This window comes from Microtus oregoni, unplaced genomic scaffold, assembly GCF_018167655.1.
Source record: "Microtus oregoni isolate MIOR12 unplaced genomic scaffold, Mior012 000049F_ref0000343, whole genome shotgun sequence".
Taxonomy (NCBI): Eukaryota; Metazoa; Chordata; class Mammalia; order Rodentia; family Cricetidae; genus Microtus; species Microtus oregoni.
The window spans coordinates 3,682,907-3,702,472 of NW_024543223.1; the positions used below are offsets into that span (position 1 = coordinate 3,682,907).

The following is a 19,566-nucleotide window of genomic DNA, read 5'->3' on the forward strand; positions in this document are numbered from 1 at the left end:
TAGAATATGGAGAAATGGGGTTTAAGTAGGCAAAACTTTATCTTTTGGTTTCCTTGAGACAGGGTCTTGCTATCTATCTATCTATCTATCTATCTATCTAATCTATCTATCTTCTGGAATTCACTATGTAGACCAAACTGGCCTTGAACTCACAGAGATCCTGTTGCTTCTGCATCTTAAGTACTGGGACTAAAGACGTGACGTGACTCAAGATTTTTTTTTGTTTAATTTATGTATACGAGTTTTTGTCTGCATGTATGCTCTTGGTGAGGACCCAGTTTTGGTTTCCAGCACCCAGATAGCAGCTTACAACTGTCTGTAACTCTGTTCCACCTTTTTTGTGGATTCTAAGTATTAAATTTAGGAGGCAGGTTGTTTCATTGTTGATTGTTAATCACTTTGTCTGCTGAGTCTCAGTCTCCAGTAATTCTTATTTCTTCTTTTAAAATCTTAAGAGATTTAAAAGAAATCCTGCTTCTTAGAGATCTATGGAACATGGGATCTAGGACATGCTAGGTAAGAGTTCTCCCACTGATCCATCCTAACTTAGTAATCCATCCTAACTTATTCTTTTGGATTCTTAGTGATAAAGACTTCATCTTTCAAATTCTGAAGTTTCAACATTCATCTGGGGGGCTATTATATTTATCTTTCTCTGAGCATAGGAAGCTCTTAATCTGAATGCCAGATTTTCTTTATTGGTCACCCCTTTGAAAATTGCCTTTCTCTCATCCCTAGCTTCCTAGAACTTTCTTTGGGATGTAAGCTCCTTGAAAGCAGTCGTTGTCTACTTCCAATGGTGTATATATGTGGGGTTTCATATACATGATAAAAATTAGCATTTTGGGCCGGGCAGTGGTGGTGCATGCCTTTAATCCCAGCACTCGGGAGACAGAGATAGGTGGATGGATCTCTGTGAGTTCGAGGCCAGCCTGGTCTATAAGAGCTAGTTCCAGGACAGGCTCCAAAGCAACACAGAGAAATCCTGTCTCAAAACCAAAAAAAAATTTTAAAAAATACCATTTTGACCATTTAAATGTGTACATGTGGGTCTGGGGGATGCAGCGCAGTGGTAGAACATTATTTACTTAGTATGTATAAGGCTTCAATCCTCAGCAATGTTTAAAAAAAGAAAAAAAAAGCCCAAATCTTAAAAAGCCAGGTGGGATCTCTGTGAGTACAGAGTCATCTTGGACTACATACTTAGTTAGGAAGATCCCGGCTCAAAAAAAAAGTATTTTTTTGTGATAATCATAATTACATTGTTTTAATTTTTATAAATTATTTCAGTTAGAATCTAACTCTTTAGTCCTGACTGCAATTTACTGTGTAGATTAGGCAGACATTGAAATTGTGTAAATCTGTCTGCCTCCACCTCCCAAAGGCCAGCTTCAGGATTAAAGGCCTGTACCACTATTTCTGGCCCTCACCTTGAACTTAAAAAAAAAAAAAAAGATTTATTGTACCTCCTTCAGTATTCAAAGATGTGTCCGTAGGCCTATGTCAAGATCAAAGGACAACTTTGTGAAATTAGTCCTCTCATTCCAGTTTTTCTTGAATTTTGAGGATTGAATTCATCTTCCCAGTCCTGCAAATACTTGACTGGCTGAGCTATTTCTATCCTCCCCAAAGCATTTCTTGCATGCCTGCTGCTAACAACTTTTTAGTTTGTATTTCTCTCAGTGCGTTTGGTCATTATTCTTGAAGGATATTTTTTATATGTAAAATTGACAGTTTTTCTTACAATACTTATACACTGCCTTCTGGCCTTTCTTTTTTTAATTAAAATTTTCTATGGGGCCTGGAAAAATGGTTCAGTGGTTAAGAGCACTGGCTGCACTTCCAAAGGACCCAGGTTCCACATGGCAGCTCGCAACTGTCTGTAACTACAGTTCGAGGGGATCCTACACCCTGACATAGACATACATGGAGGCAGAATACCAATGCACATAAAAAAATAAAATGAAAAAAAGTATGTGTATAGGTGTTTTGTCTGCATGTCTGTCTCTGTAATGTCTTCCCAGTGCCCAAGAAGTCCAGTAGGGGATATCGGAAGGTTGTGAGACTCCATGTGGGTGTTAGGAATTGAACCTTGGGTCCTTTGGAGGAGCAGTTAATGTGCTTAATCATCTCTCCAGCTTCTGGCCTTGGTTTCTGATAAGTCATCATCTATGTTACTGTTTGTACTTTTCTTTTGGACCACCAGTTCACAAATAACTACATGGACACTAATGAAAGCTTGGCTTTAGCTTAGGCTTTTCCCCAACTAGTTTTTATAACATAAATTAACCTATTTCTATTAATCTACCTTTTGTCACATGGCTCAGTTACCTCTCCTGTACTGTATGTTCAACCTTTTCAGTGCCTCTTTGGCATCTCTTGGACACCTAGGTTCATCTCTCTGCCCAGAGGTCCAGCCTATTCTCTCCTGTCTACCTATTGGTCATTCAGCTTTTTATTAAACCAATCAGAAGGTGCCTTGGCAAAGACACATCTTCACATTATACAAAAATACTATACAAAAATACTATCCCACAACAACTGTTTTGTATTTGAAAGGATATTTGAATTTTTTGTTGCTGTAGATTGAGTCTAGATAGAGCTGTATACATGCTAGACAAACACTCCACTAGTGAGCTATATCACCCAGCCAATGATATATCTATTCATTACTTTTTCACAGCATGGTGAAATTGTATTCTCCCCTCTCCTAATTTTTTTTCCTGTTTTGTTGTTGTTTGTTAGCTTATTTATTTTTGTGTTTTGAGACAGGGATTCTTTGTGTAATAGTCTTGACTGTCCTGGAACTCACTCTGTAGACCAGGCTGGCCTTGAACTCGCAGAGATTCACCTGCCTCTGGTGCTGAGATTAAAGACACGCGCCAGCACTGGTCAGCATTTTTTTCCTGCTTTTAAAGTTTGAGTATTTTAACCTATTTTCAGTGTTTTTGACTTCTGTTTTCTCCCATGTGCTTTAATTTTTTTTTGTTTGTTTTTGAGATAGGGTTTCTCTTTGTAGTTCAGGTTGACCTTTGAAACTATAGACCATAGGGCTGAAGAGGTCACTCGGTGGTTAAAAGTGAGCATTGTTCTTCCTGAGAATCTGAATTGAGTTCAGCACTCTTGTCAGGCAACTATAAGCTAACTGATAACTCTAGCTCCAGGGGATCTGACACCATCTGGCCTCTACAAGCTCATGATGCTTGTGCATGTGCACATGTTTTTATTTTGAGACAGAGTATCACTAAGTTAACTAGGCAGGTACCGAATGTATTCTGTAGCCCAAAAAGGTCCTGAACTCATCATCCTAACTCAACCCCCAGTGTAGTTCAGATTATAATCCTACTCTGATATGGCAACATATGGTCTTTTTAAATGATGTCTGCTTCACTGTTGTAATTTTTAATTAATTTTAAGTTTTTAAATGTGTATGGCTATTTTGCTTGTTTATTTTGTATCACAAGTATTCCCAGTTCCTGCGAAGGCCAGAAAGGGTGTCAGATCCTTCCACTGGAGTGGAAGGTGGTTATGAGCCACCATGGAGTTACGGGAACTGAAACTGGGTCCTCTTCAAGAGCTGTTAAATGCTCTTAAACTGCTGAGCCAGCTCTAGCCTACAAATTAAATTCTTAAGTTGGGCATCCTGCCATATTGGTTGTTGATGATAATGATATACCTGAACTTTGTTCTCCTGACTCAATTGTATTTTCCCTTTTACAAATGATTTGTCTTTTCAGTTATATTATTTGTGATATTAAATTGTCATCTGTAGCCTAAATTATTATATACAATATCATAAATTACCTCAAAAGATAAAACAATAAAATCCAATTTCAACAAAGCTATATAGATATTGGTACATTTACCTTAGCTTTAAATGTAATATGTTGCTTTTTTTTTTCTTTTTTTTTTCCTCTTTAAACACTGTAGAGTTCTAAGAACCAAAGCATCTGGGCTGGATGGAATTTAGCATCAGAAAAAGCTCTCTTTCTGTTCAGAAAGTTGTAAAGTGCATGAAGATGAAGCAAGCACCAGAAATCCTTGGCAGTGCAAATGGGAAGACTCAGAACTGTGAAGTGAATCATGAATGTTCTGTATTCCTCAGCAAAGCTCCACTTTCTAACAGCCTACAGGAGGGGGTCATGCAGAAATTTAATGGTCATGATGCACTTCCCTTTCTTCCAGCAGAGAAGTTGAAAGATCTTACTTCCTGTGTGTTTAATGGAGAACCTGGTGCTCATGATGCTAAATTGTGTTTCGAGTCCCAGGAAGTGAAAGGAATTGGGACACCACCCAATACTACCCCTATTAAAAATGGCTCTCCAGAAATTAAACTGAAAATCACAAAAACATACATGAACGGAAAACCTCTCTTTGAATCTTCAATTTGTGGTGACAGTGCTGCTGATATGTCTCAGTCAGAAGAAAATGGACAAAAATCGGATAAGACTAGGAGGAATAGGAAGAGGAACATAAAATATGACTCTTTATTGGAGCAGGGCCTTGTGGAAGCAGCTTTAGTGTCCAAGATCTCAAGTCCTGCAGATAAAAAGGTATGTGTGAAGGATTCTTTTGGGTTATGTGACAATAAATGGTGAGCTTGAGACCCATGTGCCATACCTTAAAAAGTATGATGAAAAATGGAAGGGATGGGTAACAACCCTGGTACTGGCAGTCACTGTCTTTTGCCTTGGTCCTGTACAAATACTGATTGAGGCTTGGCTCTTGGTTGGTTGTTGGGCTTCCAAATACCTGGAGATTACCATCTTTAGATACCATAGCCACTAGTTTTGCTGCTTGAGAGGCCTAGTTGGTTTTACCATTCAGGATTAAGATGGGAAAAAAAAAAAAGGAAAGAAAGAAAGCAAGCCAGGTGCGGTGGTCCAAACTTTTAATTCTAGCCCCTAGGAGACAGAGAGAGGTGGATCTCTGAGTTCAAGACCAGTCAGGGTTACATATTAAGACCTTGTCTAAAAATACAAGAACAATTATTTCTGAATCTAGGTTTGTCACTTTTCATGACCTTGCTAGGGCTACTGTTCCTATGGGTTCTATCTCCCAGGTGTTCTAGACCAGCTAGTCAGCGGAGATACATTAGACTTAAGTAGATGCCGTACAGTGAATGACAGAGCAGAGCTGTGTTATACAGAGGTGCTCGTGTCATGTTTTCTGCATACAACACTGTCTACTTAGTGGTCTCTTCAGTCAAGTGGTTCAGCAGTTGACTGCCTCCTTGACAATTGGACTATGTCGCACATCCTATTCTTGGTTTTTACTGCAGAGCCCAATACTTTGTATGTAAGTGGGTATGTGCTGGTTAATCCATCAGAGACTGAGGAGGATAAGTCCTGACTTCAAGTGGAAAACATGTGGTTCTTATTCTGTTAGATGGTTTGTGTCACCAGTGTCCTAAAAATGACCTTCAGGGTCGTCCTAATGCTCGAGTGAGTATAGATAATCATATAAGACAGCTAAGTGACATTGGCCTTGGTGCAAAGAAATAGGGACATCAAAGCAGATTCTTAACTCATCCAAGCTGTTGGCCTGGAAGGTACTAGGTATTTGTTGACGTTCAGTTGCAGCAGTGGTAACACTAGGAAAACTCAGAGCAGGTAAATTGAAGTTCATAATTTATAATTGTGGACATCATGAAAGTTGAAATATTTAGTTTCAAATTGTAGTTGTGAAATTTTGTTACCACAAATAAAGAACAGTTGAAATTTCCTTGAAATCCTTAAATCTACGAAGTACTTTCAGGGTTTAAAGACAGTGGTTTTGACGATCTATTCTACTCTTGCTAATGTAATTCCAAAGGCAAATCTGTGTTCTTCCTTTTTTTGGAGGGGTGGGGAACATGATCTCACTATGTAGCCCTTGCCTGGAACTCATAGATATCAGCTTCCTAAATGCTGGGATTTGGGATTAAGGGTATGTACCACCATGCCCATCCCAAAGGTAAATGTTTTAAAAGACCAGTATAACAATCTGGGCTGATTTAGAGTGTTTTGGATATGCCTATAGATGTGCTTAACCTTATGCTTTCACAGTTCTTTGAAGAGGCCTCTGAATGTTGTCACAGACCAGGCTTTTATTCCTAGTTCTGCCACTTGATTTGGTTAAAATTACCGTCTACTTACATAGTGAGGTAATACTGAGATGCTGTGCAATCATTTGAGTACTAATATCTCATGGAAGAATAATCTGATTCTCCAGTAGTCTCCAGTGCCATGCTTACAAATCTATAACAGGCGGTGAGATTTGAGAGTAATTATGCAGCAGGGGCAGGACCTACAGTGTCTTGGAAGAATTGCCCTAAAAGGATGTTCAGTTTATCCATGTTCCAGAGATTGAGAAACTGAGCTTAGTTGAGCTTTGAGCACTCAAAACACATGCTCACACATGGGTACAGAGCACTTGTCTTTATTGGTGGGACTAGGACCCCTGCTTCAGCACAGGAGATTGATATGTCGATTGAGACACATATTCTCAAAGACCATCTAACAGATACGTGTGTGGTCAGAGTAGGGGGCAGTATGTTTTGAGAGTTTCTGAATAAAGCACACCTGCTATGTGTCCAGCTTTGTGATAATCTTTGAGATGAGAATGAGGGAAAGCAGTTGTGAGAAGTGATTGATATTAAAGATGAAACCTTAAATACATTAAGGGGGGGCATTCTCTGAAGGTTGAATTCGAGGCCTTAAGCATGAAGACAGATGCTCTTCCAGTCCTCTCCATACATTTTTTTTGAACCTTTAATTAACTTCTGATTTTAAACCTCTGATTAATACTTGTTCTTTATAGATAGAAGACTGAATTTAAGGTAAGTTACTGAATGCTAATATTTGTCTTTTGTTGTTCACTTTTCAGATTCCAGTTAAGAAGGAGTCCTGTCCAAGCACTGGCAGAGACAGCCTCTTGTTGAAATACAATGTGGGTGATTTGGTGTGGTCCAAAGTGTCAGGTTACCCTTGGTGGCCTTGCATGGTTTCTGCTGATCCACTCCTTCACAGCCATACTAAGCTTAAAGGTACTAAATATTGACTCTTTTTTCCATATTCCTCTTCTACACCAAACCTTTCTAATTTGCATGTTTTTCCTTCTTTGCTAAGTGACCTTACTGGCTACTTTTGCATCTTTGCCAAAGGTGGGTGATTGATTGGTTCTGATGTGACACTTTTATTTCCTATGTATAGTCTTTATCTGATTGAACTAGTACTAACAGGGAAACAAGTGTTGAAGAAAAATTTTTTAGATTTATTTATGTATGAGTGTTTTGCCTTTTTTTTTTTTTAGTTTTTTTTCTTGTTTCTTTTTCTTTTTTTCTTTTCATTTGTTGTTGTTGTTTGTTTGTTTTTGTTTTTCCAGACAGAGTTTCTCTGTGTAACAGTTTTGGTTGTCCTGGAACTCGCTATGTAGACCAGGCTGGCCTCAAACTGACATCTGCCTGCCTCTGCCTCCTGAGTGCTGGGATTAAAGGTGTGTACACCACTATTGCCTGGTGTGTTTTGTCTTCTTGTGTGTACATGAACCACATGTATAACTGATGCACATAGAAGTCAGAAGGTATTGGCTGTCCTGAAACTGGAGTTGTGGATGGTACCACATAGGTACTAAGAACTGAATCCACATCTTCTGTAAGAACGAGTGCTCTAAACTACTGAGCCATCTATCTCTAGCTGGGGAAACAGTCTTTACCATTGTATTAGCTCCCAAGTTTTATGACAAAAATTACTACTTAAATTATACAGTGACTGCTTATTTGTAGACTATTATTTTATGATATAAGTTTGAATTACAAAAATCTCCATTTATTTCATTAGACTTGGGAAGGGGTAAAAGTTAGAAATGATAATCTTTGACTTAGAAAACTTGAATAGATAAATTTGTTCATGAAATAGTTAAGTAATATATTTAAATTGTATTGTTATTGATACAAAGCAAATACTTAAAAATAATTTAGCACATAAGTATGTTAATTGCATAAGAACAGATTTGAGAGGAAAAGTAACAAAGGATTTTGCAGTTTGAGTGGGTTTGGTTTTTGTTTGTTTTAGACTTGGTCTGTGTAGCTCAAGCTGGCCTTGTACTTATGATCCTTCTGCTTCAGCTTCTGGTGCTGGGATGTGTGGTACTATGCTCCACCAAGGTCTAAATCATAACCTCAAGCATGTTAATGCCTATCTTTTGTCCTTTGAACCTCTATGGTCTTTTATCCATGTGACTTTCTCTATGCTTTATTCTTATTTTGTACATAGCTGGCCTTGCTTGCATTTAGAGCTTTTCTTTGTTCTCAGATTTAGCTCTGAGGTAGTCTTGTGTCTTGTAGAATTGACTGTGAGTACATAAATGCCTACTGTCAACTCAAGTGCTCAGTAGGCTCCACAGAATCTGAAGAGTGTCTGGGCATAACTCTCTCTAGCTCAGAGGGCCAGGGGTCACACTGTGGACTATCTTGATGAACAGTGATGAGAGAAGAAAGCACGGTCCACAATTGGACTCCTGGATGTTTAAAGGGGATAGGCTCTCTTAAGTATATGTATGGGCAGGGGTCAGTGATGAGCATCTTCATACAAATTGTGATTCATGAATACTGGATTTTCAAAAGAAAAGATTACTAATTAGTGATGCTGAATAACTGGCTAATTATGTGGTAAAATAGAATATTAGGGCTGGTGAGATGGCTCAGCAGATAAAAGTACTTGCCCAGTAATCTTTTCTTTTTTTCTTTTTCTTTTTTTGCCTAGTAATCTTGATGATCTGAGTTTGTTTTCTGGAACTCAGGGTAGAAGGACAATAACTCATTTTGTCCTGGAAAGTTATGTTCTCGTTCTCTCTCTCTCCATCTCCCTCTTCCTCTCCCATCCCTCCTGGAACTCAAGGTAGAAGGACAACAACCCATGTTGTCCTGGAAAGTTATGTGCGCGCGCGCGCGCTCTCTCTCTCTCTCTCTCTCTCTCTCTCTCTCTCTCACACACACACACACACACACACACATACATAAAATAAAAATTTAAAAATATTTAGAGTAGAACATCAACTTACTATATGTTAAAATAAGTTTCTTTGATAAAATTAAATATTTACTTTTTCTGTTTCTTTGTTTTGTTTGGAAAAAGGTTTTCTCTGTGTAGATCTAGCTGTCCTAGAACTTGCTCTGTAGATCTTACCTCAAGATCAGCGATCTACCTGTCTCTGCCCCCTGAATGTCATGTGCCATCACTAACTACTTTTATTATCTTAATTATGTGCATCTTGTGTGTGTGGGTGTGTATGTGAAAATATGTGCACATGAGTGCAGGATTCTAGGAGGCCAGAGGCCTAGGATCCCCTTTCAGACAGTTGTGAGCTACTATGTGGGTGCTAGGAATTGAATTTGGGTCCTCTAGAAAAAAAGCAAGTACTCTTTAACTGCTGAGCCATCTCTTTTTTTTTTATTTATTTATTATGTATACAATATTCTGTCTGTGTGTATGCCTGCACACCAGAAGAGGGCACCAGACCTCATTACAGATGGTTTTGAGCCACCATGTGGTTGCTGGGAATTGAACTCAGGACCTTTGGAAGAGCAGGCAATGCTCTTAACCGCTGAGCCATCTCTCCAGCCCTGAGCCATCTCTTAAGCTCCCAAATAATTTTTTTTTCAAGACAGGGTTACTCTGTGTAACAGCCCTGGCTGCCTTTGAACTCAACAGAGATCCTCCTGCCTCTGCCTCCCAGGTGCCAGGATTAAAGGTGTGTGTCACCACCGCCTGGCCCAAATAAAATCATTTTTTTTCTCTTTTTTTTTTTTTTTTGGATTTTCGAGACGGTTTCTCTGTAGCTTTTTGGTTCCTGTCCTGGAACTAGCTCTTGTAGACTAGGCTGGCCTCGAACTCACAGAGATCCACCTGCCTCTGCCTCCCAAGTGCTGGGATTAAAGGCGTGTGCCACCACCACCCGGCCCAAATAAAATTCTTAAAGGTTAAAGATACTCATAAAAAAGAAAAGTGTGTTGAGGCATGTCTTTAATCCCAGCACTCAGGAGACACAAGTAGGCAGGTGTCTGTGAGTTTGAGGCCAGGCTGGTCTAAATAATAAGTTCCAAGACAGCCTGTCTCAGTGGGGAGAAAAAAAAATTAGATTATGTTGGCAAATTTTTAGGTAGAAAAGAACTTCAGAAATACTATACTTAAGCTAAGTGTGGTGCTTTATTCCTGTATTTCTAGCACTGAGAAGGTGCTATAAAGAAAAAGGTTTAAAGTTGAAGTCAGCCTAAACTGCATAGTGAGGTTCCGTCTAAAAGGAAAAAAAAAAGTATTAGGGCATGGTGACACACATCTTTAATCCCAGCACCAGGGAAGCAGAGATGATTAATTCTCTGTAGGCTTGAGCCTGGTCATGGCTGCATAGTGGGATCTTGTCACAACAAGAAAAAGTAGGACCTTGAGAGATGACTCAGTGATTAAGAGCACTGGTTGCTCTTCCAGAGGTCCTCAGTTCAATTCCCAGCACCCATACGGTGGCTCACAACTATAATTATACTTAATTCTATACAGAAGCCAGGTGGTGGTGCACGACTTTAATCACAGCACTCAAGAGGCAGAGGCAGGTGTATCTCTGAGTTCGAAGCCAGATAGGTCTATAAAGCGAGTTCTAGGATAGCCAGATGTAGCAGGCTTTCTTGGACCATCAGCCTCCAAATAATGACACAGAAACTTAGTATTAATTATTAATGTTATGCCTTAGTTTAGGCTTGTTTCTAGTTTTTTTTTAATTTTTTTTTTTTTTTTTGGTTTTTCGAGACAGGGTTTCTCTGTGGTTTTGAAGCCTGTCCTGGAACTAGCTCTTGTAGACCAGGCTGGTCTCGAACTCACAGAGATCCGCCTGCCTCTGCCTCCTGAGTGCTGGGATTAAAGGCGTGCGCCACCACTGCCCGGCTTTAATTTTTTTTTAATAAATATTTTATTTATTTATTATGTTTACAATATTCTGTCTGTGTGTATGTCTGCAGGCCAGAAGAGGGCACCAGATCTCATTACAGATGGTTGTGAGCCACCATGTGGTTGCTGGGAATTGAACTCAGGACCTTTGGAAGAGCAGGCAATGCTCTTAACCTCTGAGCCATCTCTCCAGCCCCCTTTTTTAATTTTTTAAAAATATTTATTTATTATGTATACAATATTCTGTCTATGTGTATGCCTGCAGGCCAGAAGAGGGCACCAGACCTCGTTACAGATGGTTGTGAGCCACCATGTGGCTGCTGGGAATTGAACTCAGGACCTTAGGAAGAGCAGGCAATGTTCTTAACCTCTGAGCCATCTCTCCAGCCCCTCTAGTTTTTTTTTTAAGCTTAAATTAACCCATTTTTATTCATCTAGGTTTGTTACCTCTACTGTCTGTCCTGCTTTTTTTTTTTTAAAGATTTATTTATTTATTATATATACAACATTCTGCCTCCATGTATGCCCACATGCCAGAGGAGGGTGCCAGATCTCAGTATAGATGGTTGTGAGCCACCATATGGTTGCTGGGAATTGAACTCAGGACCTCTGGAAAAGCAGCCAGTGCTCTTAACCCCTGAGCCATCTCTCCATCCCCCTGTCCTGCTTTTTTGTTTCCTCTGTGGCTGGCTGATTGGTCCTTGATTGACTGGTGGCTCTTGACTGGCTCCCCATTTTGTCTGCTCACCAACCCCACCTATTCTTCCTTTATCTAGCTATTGGCCAGCTAGCTTTTTATTAGACCAGTCAGGTGCCTTAGGCAGGCAGGGTGAAACAGCAACACATCTTTAAGTAGTTAAACAAATGCAACACATCTTTACATAGGAAATAATTATTCTGCAATACATTTTGACATAGTTAAACAAATTTCTATTACACAGCAGCCAGAGCTACACAGAAAAAACTTGTCTTGAAAAAAACAAAACCCTCTTTACAGTCTTAAGTGAAGTCTCAAGGGATCTGATGTCCTCTTCTGGTGTGCATATATGCAGACAAAGCAGCCTTACACACAAAATACATAAATAAGATTTGTTGTTTTTGTTTTTTTTTTTTTTGAGACAGGGTTTCTCTGTAATTTTGGAGCCTGTCCTGGCACTTGCTCTGTAGACCAGGCTGGTCTCAAACTCACAGAGATCCATGCTTCTGCCTTCTAAGTGCTAGGATTAAAGGCATGCACCACCATGCCCAGTTATAAATAAGCATTTATTTATTTATTTATTTATTCATTTATTTATTGGTTTTTCGAGACAGGGTTTCTCTGTAGCTTTGGTGCCTGTCCCGGAACTAGCTCTTGTAGACCAGGCTGGCCTCGAACTCCCAGAGATCCGCCTGCCTCTGCCTCCCCAGTGCTGGGATTAAAGGCGTGTGCCACCACCGCCCGGCTTATAATTATGTTTTTAAAAAGTAACATTTTACAAATTTTGGGCCAAGCTATAGTAATTTGTTTTATCAATAGATAGATACATCAAGATTTTCCTTTTTGTGTAATAACTATTTTTATTTTTTAAAATAAGATTTCTCTGTGTAGCCATGGCTGGCCTGGATTTCTCCCAATAGACCAGACTGACTTTAAACTTGCAAAAATAAACCTGGATCTCCATCCTGAGTACTGGGATTAAAGGTGTTTGCCGTCACCCTGTGCTAAGCATTAAATTTTTTTCTTCCTTAAAAAAAATACCTTTTTAAGGGTTTATGCGTATGTGTGTGAATTTGAGTACAGGTTCCCATTGAGACTAGACACATCAGATCCCTCTAAGTTGGACTTAGAGTTGGTTGTGAGCTACGCAGTGTGGGTGCTAGAACTTGGCTCCTTTGGGAGAGCAGCATGTGCTCTTAACTTCTGATTCACGTTTCCAGCCTGACATTAACTATTTCTAAACATCACGTAAATTAATAGCAATTCATTATATACAATAAAAGATTCTCTTCACTATGAACTATGACTCATCTATATTAACTTTCAATATGATGAAAAGATTAAGGTATTGGCAAAAGCCACAAACTGCTCCGTGTTCCTTTAGTTTTTTTTAAAAAAAGTTTCTTATTTTTAAAGTAATATTATATACAGTATGTACTCCTGCCTTCTCCTCCCCAACTGAGAGGTAATTTGTTTTGTTTGTTTGTTTGTTTGTTTGTGTTTTGAGACAGGGTTTTTCTGTTTATTTCTGGCTGTCCTGGAACTCCCTCTGTAGATGAGACTGGCCTCAAATTCACAGAGATCCACCTGCCTCTGTCTCCCAAATTCTGGGATTAAAGGTGGGCATCATTTTTTTAATGTGTGCGTATTTGCCTGTGTGTATTTATGTACATTGTGTGTGTGTGTAAGTGTTGAAAGAGACCAGGAAAGGCACTGGATCTTCTGGAACTGGAGTTTTGGACAGTTATCAGTTACCTGGGTTCTGAGGACTGATCAGACATGAGTCCCCTGTAAGAACATCAAATTTTTGTTAACCACTGAGTCATCTCTCTGACATAAGATTTTTTTAAAAGGATTTTATTTATTTATTATGTATACAGTATTCTGCCTGCATGTATGGTTACATGCCAGAAGAGGGCACCAGATCTCATTACAGACGGTTGTGATTGCTGGTAATTGAACTTAGGACCTCTGGAAGCGCAGCCAGTGATCAATTTCTCCAGCCCTTAAAATGTTTTTAAAAATATACTTTATTTTTTTTATATGTGTGTTTGTCTGAATGTATGTTTATGCACCATGTATGTGCAGTGCATATTCTGAAGGCCAGAAAAGGGCATTATGTCCCCTAGTTAAAGATGGTTGTGAGCTGCCATATAGGTGCTAGAAAATAAACCCAGACATACATGCAAGCAAAATACCTATACACATAAAATAAAAATAAAATAATAAAAATAAAAACTAGCTAGGCACGGTGGAACACTCCTTTCATTCCAGTACTCTCAAAGCAGAGGGTTGTTTTAGAAGGTTGGACTCACCTTGAGCCACTCTTTTTTGGGGTGGGGGGCGCTGGTTGAGACAGGGTTTCTCTGTAGCTTTGGTGCCTGTCCTGGAAACTAGCTCTTGTAGATCAGACTGGCCTCGAACTCAGAGATCCACCTGCCTCTGCCTCTTGAGTATTGGACTGCCCAGCCATCTTGAGCCACTACTGGAGGGATCTTCTTTGGTTTGTTCCCCCATGCTACCCCCAGATAAGGTTTCTCTGTGTAACAGCCCTGACTGTCCTAGAGCTCGTTTTGTAGACCATGTTGGCCTTTACCTCCCAAGTGTTGGGATTAAAGGCATGTATCACCACCACCTGGCAATTGGAGGCATCTTTGAAAGATTCAATGAAGATGTTTTTCTTCTGGTTACTTTAGCTATCCAGGAAGTCTATTTTTACTTCCTTTAGGATAGGGTAAAGATCTTTTTCCCTATTATTACTGAGAGCTGCCCTTTTGCCTTGCTTACCTGTGTTCTACCTTTCCTTCAACTCCAGCAAAATTTGAAATATCAGGGTATAGTAGTCTTTTTGCTCATCCCTCTGGCTGCATTGAGAAATGTTTCTTCCTGTGGCTAAGAGTTATAGCGAGGAGCTCATCTTTAATCCCCGCACTTGGGAAGCAGAGACAGCAGATGTCTGAGTTCAAGGCCAGTCTGGTCTACAGAGTGAGATCCAGGACAGGCTCCAGAGCTACACAGAGAAATCCTGTCTTGAAGAATAACATCAGGGAATACTTGAGGAGGGTTGCTGTGATTGCAACAGTTCTTTGAGGCAATCTGCTCTTATTTTAAGCATTGTGTCCATGGTGGCTAGAAGAGGGCATCAGATCCCCTGGAAGTGGGTAGGCTAGTCATCAGTGGGTAGGGATAGATTGGTTACTGAATCCAGCCCAGTGTATTGCCTCATGCTGCTGTTTGCTCTTTTGGAAGTTCTCTTTTGCTGATGTCTTGTCTAAAAATCTCTCTAAGAAGATATTGAAAGGGGAAGACAAAAGAATGTTCTTCAGCTTCTTCCTAGTCTACTTTTGTATTTTCTCTGATATCTCTGATTAGTGAATTTTCCTCTTGGGCATGGAATATATTAAAGATAAAAAGGTAAAATTTATGCTGAAATTAATAAGCACAAACTGCACCGAGTAAAATAATTTTAAAGCATTAGTAGATTTCTTCAGTTTCATCCCAAATTCTGTTATTCATGGTTTTTATTTTTAAAATTAGGTCAGAAAAAAAGTGCACGCCAGTATCATGTACAGTTCTTTGGTGATGCCCCAGAAAGAGCTTGGATATTTGAGAAGAGCCTTGTTGCTTTTGAAGGAGAAGAACAGTTTGAAAAATTATGCCAAGAAAGTGCGAAGCAGGCACCCACGAAAGCTGAGAAAATCAAGGTGATAGAAGTCCCTTTAATGTGTTTTTAAATAAATTTTAATTCTTACCAAGTTTATTTTATTTTGACCTTATAGTTGCTTAAGTAGTTTCTTATGTTGGTCATGTACCTTGTTTTATCTGTCTGTCTGTCTGTCTATTTTGACGCAGAGTGTAAACAGACTACTCCTTTGTTTCTCAGCTGCCTAGACCCGAATAATCACATAGAAACTATATTAATTACAACACTGCATGGCCAAAAGTTTAGGTGTGTTCCTACCTAGCTCTTATATCTTAAATTAACCCATTTCTTTTAATCTGTGTATCACCACAAGGCTGTGGTTTACCAGCATCTGTCTTCTTCAGCAGCCATGTGATGTCCCCTTGACTCTGCCTATTCTATATATCTCTGTTCAGATTTCCCGCATGGCTTTATTCTGCTAAGCCATTGGCCAAAACAGCTTTATTCATTAGCCACTAAAGCAACACATATACAGAAGGACTTCCCACATCAGCAGAATTTACTATATAGGCCTGGCTGGCCTGAACTTATGTAGGTTAGTCTGGAATTCATAGAAATCCTCCTGCTTCTGCCTCTGTAGTCTTGGGATTAAAGATGTGTTATCGGCAGGGTGATAGTGGTGCACATTTAATCCCAGTACTTGAGAGGCAGAGCAGGAGGATCTCTGTGTGTTTGAGGCCAGCCTGGTCTACAAAGAAAGTTCCAAGGCAGCCAAGGGTACACAGAAAAAGAAAAAAGAAGAAAAAAAGATGTCAGTCACCGTGCCCTGCCTAAATTTATCATTTACTTTTACCCAAGTATGTTATTTTTCATTTATCTATTTGGTGACTCACAGAAATAATTTATTTTTTGATTTTTTTCTTTTTTATAAATTATATTAGGTAAAACTGTTAGAGTTGATTTATAGTTTAAAGAAATGAGTTGTTAGCTGAATTATATCTAAAATTTTAATTGGGTTTTTATAGGTTTTCCTTATCTGATATTGTAAAAATGCTTTTAATTGAGTTACCTTTTATACTATATAATAAAATTCATAATGATTTGTTTTTTTTTCCAGTTGTTAAAACCTATTTCAGGGAGATTGAGAGCCCAGTGGGAAATGGGCATTGTTCAAGCAGAGGAAGCTGCTAGCATGTCAGTAGAGGAACGGAAAGCCAAATTCACCTTCCTCTATGTGGGGGACCAGCTACACCTCAACCCTCAAGTGGCTAAGGAGGCTGGCATTGTTGCAGAACCTTTGGGAGAAATGGTGCACTCTTCAGGGGTCAGTGAAGAAGCTGCTGCAGACCGTGGGTCTATGAAAGAAGAGGATATTCCCATGAAGAGAAGGCGAAGAGCCAAAAGGTCTAGTTCTGCTGAGAACCAAGAGAGTGACCCTGGCACAGAAAAGAGTACCCCTCCAAAGATGGCAGAGGCTGAACCTAAGAGAGGAGTAGGATCTCCTCCTGGTAGAAAAAGGTCCACAGCTTCTGCTCCACGGAGCAGGAAGGGAGACTCCGCATCCCAGTTTTTAGTCTTCTGTCAAAAACACAGGGATGAGGTAAATATGCTGGTGGGTTCTGAGTTCTTTGTCATGCCACAAGATTTCCAAATTCGAGGAATGTTCCTTTATTGCAGAATCCTCTTATTTCTTAGTACACTGCATAAGCACTGTTTAGTTTTTTCTTTAAAATTTTTTTTTTAGGATTTTATTTATTATGTAGTGTTCTGCCTGCAGGTAGACATGCAGGCCAGAAGAGGGCACCAGATCTCATTACAGATGTTTGTGAGCCACCATATGGTTGCTGGGAATTGAACTCAGGACCTCTGGAAGAGCAGCCAGTGCTCTTACCAGTGAGCCAACTCTCCAGCCCTTGACCATTTCTTTTTCCTTCCTCTTAAATCACATGTTTATGCAGAGAGGGCACAGCAGTGTATATCGGGTCAGAGTACAGCTTCCAGGAGTCAGTTCTCTCCTTCCATGTGGATGGATAGCAGGCTTGATAGCAAGATGGTAAGATTCTTTAAGCCTTTAGTAGTAACATATCAGTCACTGTAGGTCAGACAGTTTCAAAGTAGTTTATATAAATAATAACTTGGCATAGCCCTATGTAGTGGGTACCATTTTTAAAGGGTGTATACCCCTAGGATCCTCTAATTCTGCAATTCTCAGCCTGTGGGTCAAGACCCCGTTGGAGGTTGGAGGAGACTTTCACAGGGGTCGCCTAAGACCATTGAGAAAACATTTACATTATGATTTATAACAACAAAATTAGTTATTTCAATAACAACAAAAGTAATTTTATTGTTGGGGGTTACCACAACATGAGGAACTGGATTAGAGAGGGTCACAGCATTAGGAAGATTGAGACCCACAACTCAATAGTATCTTGGAGTACTACACAAAAATAGTAACAGATATGAGTCCAATATTTGAAGGCAGCTGCTGATTTTGAGTCTGTCTTGAATGTGATTTGTCTTGACCAGTGTAAATTGAGTTTTGACTCTCTGAGAGCTTCAGGAAATAATCAAAATAAAATGTGCTTCTTTCATACATTTTTAATCCCAGCACTCGGGAGGCAGAGACAGGCAGAACTCTGAGTTGGAGTCTAGCCTGGTCTACAGAGTAAGTTCCAGAACAGCCATAGCTTCACAGAGAAGCCTTGTTTTGAAAAACTAAAAAATGTGCTTTTTCAAAACCCAAATTGTATCCAAAATAAACATACCAAAGTGGGATCTCACAGGGGAAATGTAGAAAGGGCCCGGGGATACAGGTAGTGAGACACTGGGGCTAAGCCAGCTTTGTGCTCTGCTGGAATTCTGAGGCTTGGTAAGCATGGATGCTCAGATGTAGTGCTAGGGTGTACTGAAGGCTGGACTAAGCCTAGTAGGGCCAACCGTTGAGCAGGTGGGATGGAGTAGTAGATCTTCTGTTCTTCTGAGTACTGTTCTTCAGGAGTCATGGCATCCCAGTAAGTCCAGTCACACCAATGGAAATTGAAGCCTTCAAGGAGAGTGATGTGGCCAGCTCTTGTAGGCACACAGTCGGGGCTTTCTGGATGGCAGATTTGGCACTTTAATCCCTGGCAGCAATATTACTCCTTGGATAGCAAACCAGCCCCGAAATCGGGGATGTATGCATACACCTGCTATGTGCTGGGTCCCCCATGGGTCAGGATCCACCTCTTGTCCTTGGTAGTAGTAAGCAGCCCCTGCCACATTGGCTGCAGTCTGAGCACTGGTTGGGGTGGACCTCATAGTCAGCAATGATTCCATTTGCAGTTCTGGAAACTTCTCTGCAACACTCCTCAGGTGGTAGGACACACACTGATGCACAGGGTCTCTCAGTGGTTGAAGGTGGTAGCTCTTTAAGAAGGGTTTGAGGGCTTTGTCAAACATAACAGGTGTGCTGAGTACCAGGAAGGCCAAAGGAAAGCACAGCACTATACAACTCTAAAAAATTGTATGTGGTAGTTGTGATCTGTTCCTATAGCATATTATATCAGAATGGATTTAGTAGATGTTGAAGAAAGCCAGCTACTTACTGCTATGTAGATAGAGTCTGTTGCTTCTGTAAAGTCTGAAGAATACAATATATTCACTCTTTATTTGTACCTCAGTATCTACTTGTGTTCATCCAAAAAGAGTAAGTGGTCAGCTGAGAAGGTGTGTGCTTTTGCCCAGGTGCCAAAGTATGCCCAGAGATGTGTTAATACTTAGTAGCAAACCATGGTTAACTATTGGATTTGACATGGTACAAAATACTTAGTAGTATGTGGTCAGTTTCCATGTGGGCAGGGTATGATGATAAGCTCTAAATGGATACCACCAGTATTTGGCATCTAGGCTGGAACATAATTGGTGAGGAACTGTGTGCTCTTATCCTTTGGAAGTTGGGCAGGGCTATGCCAAATGTGAACTCTAGCTTAGCTATATTCCAGCATGTTCTAGGCTGTTTCTTTGGCGTCTAACCATAGAAAAATTAGGTGCTTGGTCAAGAGAACTGGATGCTCTTCAGCAATTCCCAGCAACCACATGGTGGCTTATAAACCATTTATCATGAGATCTGGTGCATGCAGACGTGCATGCAGATAGAGCGCTCATATACATAAAATCAATCTAAATAAATATTAAAAGAAAGAATTTAGACTACTGTCCAGAGACCTCCTCCATTCTTATTTCTTTCTGGGGCCCAGGTTCATTTCCCCTAACCCTTGTGGTACTAAGAATTGTAACTGAACTCGTAGATTGGCACCTTGATGAGAACA

The 19,566-nt window shown here is 39.9% G+C and overlaps 1 protein-coding gene and 1 pseudogene across 5 annotated transcripts in view; one reads left to right on the forward strand and one right to left on the reverse strand.

Moving 5' to 3' along the window:
* Positions 1-19,566, forward strand: part of LOC121436390 (histone-lysine N-methyltransferase NSD2) — a 69,465-nt gene that overhangs the window by 11,099 nt on the left and 38,800 nt on the right. For all 5 annotated transcript variants that reach the window (XM_041636228.1, XM_041636224.1, XM_041636223.1 and 2 more), the window contains 4 exons: positions 3,931-4,553; positions 6,868-7,027; positions 15,154-15,320; positions 16,377-16,859. In XM_041636228.1, coding sequence (XP_041492162.1) covers positions 3,960-4,553; positions 6,868-7,027; positions 15,154-15,320; positions 16,377-16,859 — 1,404 coding nt within the window. In that variant the 5' untranslated portion in view covers positions 3,931-3,959. The remainder of the gene's footprint in view (positions 1-3,930; positions 4,554-6,867; positions 7,028-15,153; positions 15,321-16,376; positions 16,860-19,566) is intronic.
* On the reverse strand, positions 17,975-18,721 carry LOC121436409 (annotated as a pseudogene).